At 39.9% G+C, this 12,313-nt stretch overlaps 1 protein-coding gene across 1 annotated transcript in view; it reads left to right on the forward strand.

Moving 5' to 3' along the window:
* LOC136876505 (uncharacterized oxidoreductase YrbE) overlaps window positions 1–12,313 on the forward strand; it is a 67,549-nt gene that overhangs the window by 15,835 nt on the left and 39,401 nt on the right. The window contains exon 2 of the mRNA XM_067150517.2: window positions 8,445–8,530. Coding sequence (XP_067006618.2) covers window positions 8,445–8,530 — 86 coding nt within the window. The remainder of the gene's footprint in view (window positions 1–8,444; window positions 8,531–12,313) is intronic.

Genomic DNA, 12,313 nt, shown 5'->3' on the forward strand with positions numbered 1-12,313 from the left:
ATTCATAAGGGAACAATTTCTTTCACTTGTTCGTATGAATAAGCAGTCGTCTTCGTTCAGATGCTCGGAATAATAACGGACTTCGTCATAATTAATGTGAGGAAACTGGTCTAATAACGTGTGCTATTGGTGCGGAGGCCGTACATTGAGCATATCTGAAATATAGAGGGGAATTTGTGCCGTTCATGTCAGTGGACACACAAGCACACCGTTCCCTGCTTCACTCACTGTACAAGCAGACGCGGAGTATTTAAATGCGTGGTGGGATTTTGCATGTAGCAGTGAAACAGTACGTTTCTGGACATGGGTCCCTATTCAAAATATTACCTTCTCGGTCCCTTATTGCCCTCATAGTGTGTAATAGGAGCTAAGTACATGGATCCCAGTCGAAATCTCGCCCACAATTTTGAACACAATAAGCTAGCACGCATTTATTCGATTATCAACTGGCGCCGACGATAGATAGATAAATAAATAAATAAATAAATAAATAAAGTTACCATATTCCTGTCACCGATGAACTCCACGTACCAGCTTCGTCATCGATAGCACCTATCACCTTGCAGCTCCCGCAAATTTAACACTAAACCTACATTTTTTTAACAATATTGTTTGTTACTGTATAAATATCCAACCGTACGTTTGCATGTGAAATATCTGAAACTAACATTCTCTAAAGAAAGTCCTTTCACATATCGTAACCGATGGTAGTCATTTCCTTGTTTTAGGAAAAAAAAGCCTTTAAACACTCACACTGCAAAAAGGAATTGAGCCATCTTCATAATCTCAGCATACTGTTCTCGACTGGCTCGAGTGACTGAATGGGTTGTTATATTTCTAGAAAATAGATCTGAAAGAATTAGAGTAGGTGAAGCTTTATCTGGCCCTGTAATAATTAAGAGGGGAATTCCTCAAGGCAGTATTATTGGACCTTTATGTTTTATTTTACATATAAATGATATGAGTAAAGAAGTAAAGAAGTGGAACCAGAGATAAACCTTTTTGCGGATGAAATTATTACGTATAGAGTAATAAATAAGTTACAAGATTGTGAGCAACTGCAAAATGACCTCGATAATGTTGTAGGCAATGATATGATGATAAACGGGGTTAAAATCAGGTTGTGAGTTTCACAAATAGGAAAAGTACTCTCAGTTTTAATTGCTGCGTTGATGGGGTGAAAGTTCCTTATGGGAATCATGGAAAGTACCGCTAGGTGTTAATATAAGGGATGATCTTCATTGGGGTAATCACATAAATGAGATTGTAAATGAAGGTTTTGAGGGTGTTTAGGGGTTATAGTAAGAATGTAAAGGAGAGGGGTATATAAATCTCTGGAAGACCCCACCTAGAGTATGGTTCCAGTGCATGCGACCCTCATCAGGACTACTTGATTCTAGAACTGGAAAAAATCCACACAAAAAAGCAGCTCGATTGTTCTGGGTGATTTTCGACAAAAGAGTAGCGTTACAAAAATGTTGCGAAGTTTGGGCTGGGAAGACTTGGGATGAAGGAGACGAGCTGCTCGACTAAGTGGTATGTTCCGAGCTGTCAGTAGAAAGATGGCATGGAATGACATCAGTAAATGAATAGATTTGAGTGATGTCTTTAAAAGTAGGAGAGTTCACAATATGAAGATAAAGTTGGAATTCAAGAAGACAAATTGGAGCAAATATTCGTTTATAGGTAGGGGAGTTAGGAATTGGAATAACTTACCAAGTAAGATGCTCAATAATTTTCCAATTTCTTTGAAATCATTAAAAAAAAGGTTAGGTAAACAACAGACAGGGAATCCGCCACCAGGGCGACTGCCCTATATGCAGATCAGTATTGATTGATTGATTGATTGATTGATTGATTGATTGATTGATTGATTGATTGATTGATTGATTGATTGATTGATTGATTGATTGATTGATTGATTGATTGATTGATTGATTGATGTTTGTGAAGTTTGATAGCCTTTAGTCAAACATTCGTCTTGGCTTGATTCTGCTTTCCCATTATATGAAGTGACAAATGTCTTCAAATTGTATAATTGACCAAACCATTCACTGTCATCAGACAGGACACTTTACTCGATCACATTTACATATATTACTCCACATTTTCCTAAAAGAGTTCATTGGGCCGATGACCTAGATGTTAGACCCTTTAAACAACAAGCATACTCATCATCAAAAGAGTTCAGCTTCTGTAAGACAAAACCATTTAAAACAAGACAATCATTCCTTAAGTAGTTTCATCCACATACTCAAGTAGTGTAGGCACCTACAGTACATAGCACTCGTACATACAGCAGGGCTGTCCAACATTTTTATGTAAAGGTGTGGATCTGAATCTCTGCTACGGAGACCTGGCCGCCTTTTGATGATTACAGCATCATATAGGCTAATATCGACTGAATATTATTGCTCCTCCCATTCACTGTTAAAACTAACGGTTCGTAACCATTTAGTCATGATTAGAATCACTGTATAAAATTATAATTCACAGAATATGTTATTTTATTTTGTTGGTATTTCATAATATTTCATATTTTCGTGAGGAATGCAGGCAGAAGAGCTTTCGATGATGGATCGATACGAGTCACTCCAGGTAGAACAGCAGAGAGAAAATTAGGAATGGTGAGGCATGTCTGAGAAGGGGGTGGTACAAGAAAGAAAGTGAACCACAGAGTAGAGTATGAGAAAAGGGAGGTGGAACGGGGTCATGAGGCGGAGAAAAGGGAGGAGAAGTGATTACTGCAGCCATCAGGGAAGATACAAGGGACCAGGAGGGGAGGGGATCGAAAGAGTTGGATAGAGTTGAGGATATCGACATGGGGGACTCCATTGTTAGGAACATGAGGAAAGTATATGGACGAAAAAGAACCAGGTTAGAATGTTATCCAGGAATTGCGTTAAGGTAGATGTTTAGGAAAGTAGCAGGGAAGGAGAAGGTGGTACCAGCAATGTAAGGCAAGCAGGAAAGTAACAACGAAAGCTTACTGGACAAGAAATTAGTCCTCCACTGGAGACATCGTTCTACCACCTCCAGCTTCGATAACTGCCTAGATTCAGCGAGGAAGGGTCTCCAAGTTTCAGAAGGTGTGCTATATCCAGATGCAGCCACTCGTTGATAATGTTATGTTGTAGCACCACCAAATTGGGGAAATGCTGATGTGCATGTATTACCCGCCGTTTCAAACAGTCACACATATTCTCAATGGGATTCACATTGGAGTATTCAGTGGGCCCTTCTTGGTGTGACAGAGTGTCAGTGTTCATCAAACAAGCCATGTATGCATGTAGACCTGTAAGCACAGTTGTCACATCTTGGAAAACGGGGAGTGTCCACAGCACACTCGTCATGAAGAGCAACACTTGGTCACCGAGAATGTTGAACTAACCATCTTGGTTCTTGTTCATGGTGTCCTGAATGAGAGGGGCCAATTCACAGTATGGAAAACCCCTTCAAAACATTACAGAACCACCTCTGGCTAGAACTACACCCTCCACATACTACAGGTTAAATGTCTCAATGGCCATTGGTGTACTGAGTGCCTTGTTTCATTTCAAAACGTGCAAAACCACACTACAAGCCCCCAATCCATGTTCGGTTTTGTTTAACCCATCAAAGAGATTCAACTTTATTTGCCACTATGAACAATGGACTCTTACGAGGTACCCCATTCCAAATGTTAATTTCACTCTGAAACTGGTTGGGATGGACCTTCATTCACTGACATGAGTAATTCCTGTCGGGTTTGAAACTTATTTTCATTGACAAGGTGTGACATTTTTCTCTGGTCCCAGCTGGTTAGGATCTTTTTACAACTAAAGTTATTAAGCCATGTTCATGGTCATGAGTAGTACATCATTCCAGTACACATTGGACAGTCTATGCTGGTACACCAACAACTTCATTGACTGTGTAGCACGGGCACGTTCAAATACGATAATCCCAGTCTGTCATGTCTTTGCGCGAACGCATCTTTGCACCCATTTATGCACATAGGTAATTAATTAATAGGTGTACGTAGTTGGGATGAATGGGATGTACTTATGGCAGTGCAGGTGATCTCTAAGGGAGTGGAAATGATCAGAGTGACACTGTGCTGGAGGGATACTGACTGGATGGTGATAGGAGAAGTAAATGAGAGTATGGAACGGGTATGTAGGAAACTGGGTGTGAAACTTGCAGATCTTAATGGGTGGAGAGGAGATGAGGATCTGGGATGAGACGGCCTTCATTTAAGGTGTAGGGAAACATTTAAGTTAAGGAGTTTGTTTAGAAGGGTTATACATTCAGGACAGTAGGGTGGGATAGGGGGAAGTGATGAGAGTACACGGAGCTCGAAGTCTAATAAAGATGAAATAAAGTTGTTGGAGATAAAATGGAGAAGTATTTAAGGAAAGGGTAAAATATTTCCGTTTATTAAAGAACCACCTCCTATATTTATAGGCTGCTATAAGAACAAGGTAAAACATATCAAATTGTATCTATAAAGTTCTATTAATCAAGGAAAGCTCTAAATTATAACGAAGACATGGTACAACAGTATACAGTAACTAATGCGGCATTTCCGTGCTGTAGAAGTGATGTCTCAGGATACTGATGGCGCCTCGGAGGAAGAGAGTCACGATTTCGGGGATGAGCTCCATTGGAATCTGAAAGCACTTTCACATGGCGGCAAAATGATGAGATACAGTACCATGAGCTCCGACCATTATCCCTATTATTTCGATTTCCTGAAGGTGGTATTTAGATTTGTAGTAAGGGATAGTGGGTTCGAACTTTTTTAATCTTTTCTAGACTGACCTCCACCGGCTAACCGCTATGGTGTTCAAACCTGACGGTCGGATCTGAAATGAATCCCCAAGAACTGTTGTCTGTAAAGACTATGATGTCTCTGCACACTGCCATTATAGCCAGTCCGCGTACCTCCTCATGTACATTGAATCCCTTCTTTTTCAGTTCTTCGGAAGATTTAGACTGGTGGTTCTGCGTGTTCCTTAAGAGCTCCTATCGTCTGTAGAATCTTAGGACATGACAAAGAGTTTCTTTCTCTCCGCGGCAATGCCGACAGAGATTGTTGTACAGGGATCTGCACGGCACCGAACGCACCGCAGAAAAATTAACGGTGATCTTTATAGCCTCTTTCCACTCGTTAGAAGACAGTCTGGTATGATATTGTATCCAATAGTTTGCTGGTGTATACACTTTGCTAAGTTGCACTCCGAGTAATTTTGCGGTATTGCAACACCAGGAGATAAGTTCACATTCTCGTAGCTCTTGATGGATCTTCTTAGTATCGCACAAGCCTTTATTGGCAGTTATTTCCGGAGTATTGGCGTTTGTTAATTTGAGAAGGATTTTAATAAATATTACCAGATATTGCAACAGGAGTTCAGTCATGGCTAAGAAATGATATTTTCGATGCGGAAGTTTTTCCTGGAACTGGAGTGTTTATCACAGAGACAGGATAGATTCGATAGGAGGGGGGAGTACTCATATTGATTAAATAATTTGTAAGCTATGAAAGTGTTAAGGATGAGAAACATGAAATTCTAGTGTACGGCTAATCTCTAAAGATAATAGGCAACATAAATTTTTGGAGGTGTACAGACCTGGAAGGGGTACCGCTGAAGGTAGTGATAGGCAACGCTCCCGCTCGAGACTCTCAAGACTGACGTCACAGACCTCGAGACTCTCGCGAGAATCTCGAGACCGATTCTCCTCTATTGTGAGATGTGCGTCGTCCCAGTAACTACGAGCGTAAGCTTGATAGTATATCATCAGCAGTTCTCATATGGGAACGTGTGTGCCGATAAATTTTATTAAAAGCCTAAAAGCTTGGGAAAGTACTGCGTGTTGTACTGTGTGCCCCTTAATACTTTTAACGAAAGTAAAAATTGAATGTCAGTATCTTAAATTATTCACAACTTATTTGAGGTGGACATCTTAGCTGAATAACCCTGTATAATTTGTGAATAACTGTAGATAGGATGTACACCTACCTGGATACTAGAGGCGTGCATTATTCAAACTTGAGACGGAGAAAGATGTGCTTTGCTACATATGCAACCACCATTACACATTAGTGGAACGTGTAATCTAAAATGCCTGAGTATGCCCCAATTTTTTCGAGAGGGATGATGCGTATCGCTCTCGAGACCGATTCTCCTATGCTGCAAGCTGTGCGACGTCCCAGTAACTACGAGTGTAAGTTTGATAGTATATCACCAGTTCGCATATGGAAACGTGTGTGCCAATACATTTTGTCAAAAGCCTAGGAAACCACTGCGTGTTTAACTATGAGCACCTTCGAAAGTGAAAACAGAATGTCAGTATCTTAAACTGTTCATGACTTATTTCAGGTGGACTTCTTAGCTGAATAACCCGTGTAATTTGTTAATAACTGTATGTAGGATGTACACCTACCTGGATACCTCGCAGTTGTTGTCGACTGAGTAGCTTCTTGTGATGCAGACCGGGCCGGAGGTGTTATGTGACGATTCCTCTTCAGCGATAGTACCGGTATGCGTTTTTAACCCATGAGTGGTCGCTATATGAGATTTTCTCTCACATTATTTTGTATTGTGAGTTAACTTCTCATTGATGAAAGGTGGCTGGGCGGGGGGATGACTGTTCCCTCTTCTGGCTGAGTTTGTAACTGTCGTAAGTAAGGCGATTCACATTTGAAGGGTAAGCATGCCCTCCTCTAGTCGGAACAAAAATTCGTACGAGTTCGTGCGCCCTCTGTGAGAAGTTCTCTCATCGCGCGACCAGTGGCGTTGGTGTTATGTTGAAGTCGAGATAGAAATTTTTGGCGTTAGTATTTGACTTAACTTGTGCATGAAACGTTCTCCATTTTCAGTTACTGATAAATGAATCTTCAAAAATTATGAGTCGAGGAATAAACGCTAACACTAACTCAAATGTTAGAGAGAAGACCTATTGTACTTTATTCTTGCATTGGTATTGCGACAGTCAGAGAGTTCTATATTAATAACAGTGCTATTGGTTTTACGTCCCAATAACTACTTTTTACGTTTATTGTTAGATGCCGATATGCCGAAATTTTGTCCCACATGATTTTTTTATATTCCACTAAAATATACGGCTGACGTATCTGAGCGCCTTAAAATACCACCGGACTGAGCCAGGATCAAACCTGCCAACTTGCGCTCAGAGAGACAGCGCCGTAACCGTCTGAGCTATTCAGCCCGGCACTCCTGTCAATATTACATACTGAAATGCGACGGAACTAATGACTAATTTCCATTAAGTAGTAATTTTTTTCTGTAATATAAAGCTAATCATTTCGTGTTTTTAATCTAAAATGTATATCGCAGACTTTGCGTCTCATTCCAGTACATTATTTCACTCTTACGTCCCGCAAAATCATGGAAGATATATTTATTTTAAATGAAGTTTAATGTGAGAGAAAGTCTCATATGCAACCACTCGTGTTATAATTCGGCTAGCGACCACTTGCGGGTTAAGTACCGGATCATCATAGAAGTATTTCTGCCGACGTATTTTGACTTCTTTTAAACAAAGAACACAGCGGGCTGTGCTATGTGACATCTCCTCAAAATAACCGACATCCAAGACTTACGTTGCGTTTCGGACATCGTCTTCAAGTTGTCGCGTACAACTAGACACAATTACACAATGCACCGCCATATACCGAAGTGCCTAATTATGACGCGAAGACTATATAACATTGTAAGGAATTATTTCCTTCGTCACCACAATATCGGTAAACACAAGCAGTGGTCATATTATATTGAATGTGGGGTCTGATAACGATGCACACCTACCTGTCAAAAGAATTGGAGCAAATTCAAGCATTTTAGATTAGACGCGTGCCTAATGGCGGTTGCATATGCAGCAAGGCGGATCTTGCCTCGTCTCGAGTTCTAATATGCACACCTCTAGTATCCAGGTAGGTGTACCTACAGTAGCCGTCATTTTCTGTACTTAACCTATTCATTCGTGTACTTACCACTACATGTGATGACAGAATGCGTATCCTTTATAATTATGTTATACTGCGTCAAAATAGACCTCTGTAGAAATGAACTTCCTAGTCGCTTGTTGACACCTATTTACGGAATGGACAAGGCGCGTGGTTTGCTGTTCGCATACTCGGCACAAACAACATTCAGCTCCATCTACCTGTAGGTCTACGACACGCTGCACAGCACACAATGCGGAGACAACGCTCTCGAGGTCTCTCGAAATTTCTCGCGAGAAACAGTGTCTGTGCTAGTCTCAAGAAATGTCGAGAAATCTCGAGACTTCGTCTCAGACTGCCCACCACTAGCTGAAGGTTCTAGAAGTAGGACTATTAGAACCTTATGGTATCTACCGTACTAATTACACTCATAACTTATAGTATTTTTAAATTGATCAGAATTTATCAGTAAAATGTTTTTTTGTGTGTCTTTCAGTTATGAAGCCGCAGTAAATCTTGACCCATCGACCAAGCCGAGCGTTAAGCCTGTTGTTGTTGCTCTCTTTGGAGTTGGTAGGGCAGGTGAGTAATTTTCCTAAACTCATAATTTGGTAAACTACAGTATCTCGATAAAATTACATATGCCAGGAGGGAAGTACCAAGATATTATGCACTAGATCTTCTCTCCTGATTAAGAGCTCCATTTGCCATTGGTATAATGTTTCCGGCTATTTCATTTCTCATTACATTGGCAACACTGACAGAGGAAGTTGAGGTAAGTTTTTGTCTATTGCTTAAAGAAGACCGAGCGAGTTGGCCGTGTGGTCAGGGACACGCGTCTGTGAGCTTGCATCGGGGAGATAGTAAGTTCGAATCCCACTGTCGGCACCCCTGAAGATGGTTTTCCGTGGTTTCCCATTTTCACACCAGGCAAATGCTGGGACTGTACCTTAATTAAGGCCACGGCTGGTTCCTTCCAACTCTTAGGTCTTTCCTATTCCATCGTCGCCATAAGACCGACCTATCTGTGTCGGTGCGACGTAAAGCAACTAGGTTAAGGAAGACTCTTGAGAGCTAAAGACTCTGCAAGGGAACTTTACAGTAATATTACAGCAGACAGTGAAATTATATACAAAAATGAGCATGAGTGAATACAGGTTATGACAAAGAAATACTAATTACCGGTATTTGAAAACTTAATACAACTTAATATATACTTAAGACTTCTTCCTGGCCTTTTCCCATTTATGTAGGGTCAATATAACAAGTGCATAATGGCCTAGTTGTATTGTCAGGTGCCCTTCTGACACCAACCCTAGATGGAGGGATGTCCCTATTGGGTCTTGTTGGTGGTTGTTAGTGTGATGTGTTTTGTGTGTAAGTGAAGTAAAGCAAAGCCAGGCCTAGTCTAGCCTTCTTTGTACAGGCCCTGAAAGCCCTTGGAAGAGTGGAAGGTGACGGCTTCATAACTACTCACCGAATTAACTCGAGTCAATAGGATGCACAAGTTAGTGATGAGCAACGCTCTCGCTCGAGACTGACGTCACAGATCTCGAGACCGATTCTCCTGTGTTGCGATCTGTGCGACGTTCCAGTAACTACAAGTGTAAGCTTCATAGTATATCAGCAGTCATTTCGTGAAATAACGTTCTCGTATGGACGTATCATTAGACGGAGTAAACAAATTCAAACATGTTTCGGCTCGTTTGAGCCATCTTCAGTGAAAAATGAGGGGGTTGAAATCATTTACGTAATACAAGTTAAAATGCCAAAAAAACATAATGAAGGAACAAATGAAAAACAAACAAAAGAGAGCCTAGACGGAAACAAAATTAGCACAAATATACAATATTTACATCATTAAGTGAAGAAAAAACAACTCACTACGGCAAAATTCAGTGAAACAGGTGTTAAAAATAATAATAATTGAAACTAAAAACTGTGTTAACCTAAGAAGAAAAGAAATGAAAATAAATGATACAGATGGAAATGAACAATAGGTGCACATGGTGAGGTTGCGGACCACATAGTTTACAACATATTGGTTTTGTAACAATAACAAAAAACAGGTTGAAATTACTGTCGAAAATTCAGGTAGAAAATCTATCCTTGTAGAAACCCATCACATCAAATTGGTTAGGAGGAGAGCGGGAGCGAACAACAATTTCTTCACTTTCAATAATGTCATTTACCAACAGATAGGTCTTCCCATGGGGTCACCAGCTTCAGGAATCCTTGCAGATATTTGCATCGATCGTTTAGAGCATTCTCACATCATTGGCAAGATTAACAGCATTCAACACTGGACACGCTTTGTGGATGACACGTTTGTTATTTTAGACTCCCATATTACTAACAGTAACACAGTACTTGAATTTCTCAACTCCATTGACCCACATATAAAATCCACCATAGAGTCAGAAAACAATAATGCCCTTAATTATCTGGACTTAACCATTATGCGCAACACCAACAACACTTTATCCTTCAATATATACAGGAAATCCACCCACACCATCACTACCATCCATCAGACCTCTGTGCACCCAGACATACATAAAAAAGCAGCTTACAATAGCATGGTCCTCAGAGCATTAACTGTTCTTTTATCTCGCAAAAATTACAAAAAAGAAATTAATACTATTTGCAATATTGCAGAACACAATGGTTTCAGTAGAACCGGTCAGTAGAATCATCAATAGATACAAGAGCAGGCCCAAAACTACCCTAGAAAAAGATTACGCTCCTAAAAGAAAATGTTTCCACATTCACCTTCAATAATAGTAGCATTTACGAAATTTCTAACATTAAAAAACCCATCAAAATAGCATATAGAACCTCCCACACCAACTCCAAACTCATTTTCAATCCACACACTGTCAACAATAACAACATTAACAACAAATATTTGAACTTCGGAGTTTATAAATTAGAATGCCAATCCTGTAATTCCAGCTATATTGGTCAAACAGGCCGCAATTTTGCCATAAGATACGCCGAACATCGCAACGCTCTCAAATATAATAGTTTTTCAGCTATGAGTGAACATCATAAAGCATCCAGCCACGAATACACTTCAATAGATAAAGATCTTAAGACCTTGCATTATGAACAAAAAGGCACCTTGCTCAACGTTCTCGAGAGCATCCACATCGATTTAGATCAGTTTATGAACCCCTCTCACAATTTAAATGAAGTTAACAAGAAAACATTCTACTTGAAACATTCATTGCATATATTTGTCAGAACTTCCATAATACAAACAAACCCCACACCACCACTCCCCCCTTCCCTCTCCGCTCCTTCCATCCTCGTAAACACAGCTGAACCAACAATAGACTCGATCGCCCGGACGAGACCGTTACTTTGAGAAGGCCAGGGCATTCGAGAGGACAACCACATGCTAAACACCGTAAGTTTAAGCTTTCTACACACACATTCCACACTTTTTACTTATAAGCCCACGATTCTTACACAACCTCATCTTTTGCCATTACAGATTGGAACTTCATTGACGGTTTCCACTAGGTCACTTACAGTTTACCATACATCTGTCATCTCCCTAACACAGCTGCTCAACTTTATGTCGCCGCCCTTCTGACCCTTTATAACAAGGCAAACCAACCAGCCAACATTATTAAACGATAATCAAGAAAGGGACAGCTAGATTGAGAAGATATTACTAATGCTGCTGTTCTAAAGCTTTAAATGTCATCGGTGTTTTTCCTTGTCACTGGCTTTCTGCCTGCACATTATATCAGGCTTGGTTTCTCAATATTTTTCACTCCCGCTCCCCTCCTAACCAATTTGATGTGATGGGTTTCTACAAGGATAGATTTTCTGCCCGAATTTTCGACAGTGATTTGAACCAGTTTTTTGTTATTGTTACAAAACCAATATTTTGTAAATTATGAGGTCCGCAACCTCACCATGTGCACCTATTGTTCATTTCCATTTGTATCATTTATTTTCATTTCTTTTCTTCTTAGGTTAACAAAGTTATTCGTTTCAATTATTATTTTTGTATTAACACCTATTTCACTGAATTTTGTCGCAGTGAGTTGTTTTTTCTCCACTTAATGATATAAATATTGTATATTTGTGTATTTTGTTTCCTTCTAGGCTCTCTTTTGTTTCTTTTTTCATTCGTTCCTTCATTATGTTTTTTGGCATTTTAAACTTATATTAAATTATTTCAACCCCCCTCATTTTTCACTGAAGATGGCTCAAACAAGTCGAAACATGTTTGAATTTGTTTACTCCGTCTAATGATGAAATATTTATGATGTATTGAATTAGGAGGATACTCTCATTTTTTTCACCTGTGTGAAGTTACACGTTCCATTCATGTGTAATGACAGTTGC

Source organism: Anabrus simplex, chromosome 6, assembly GCF_040414725.1.
Source record: "Anabrus simplex isolate iqAnaSimp1 chromosome 6, ASM4041472v1, whole genome shotgun sequence".
In the NCBI taxonomy this organism is placed as follows: Eukaryota; Metazoa; Arthropoda; class Insecta; order Orthoptera; family Tettigoniidae; genus Anabrus; species Anabrus simplex.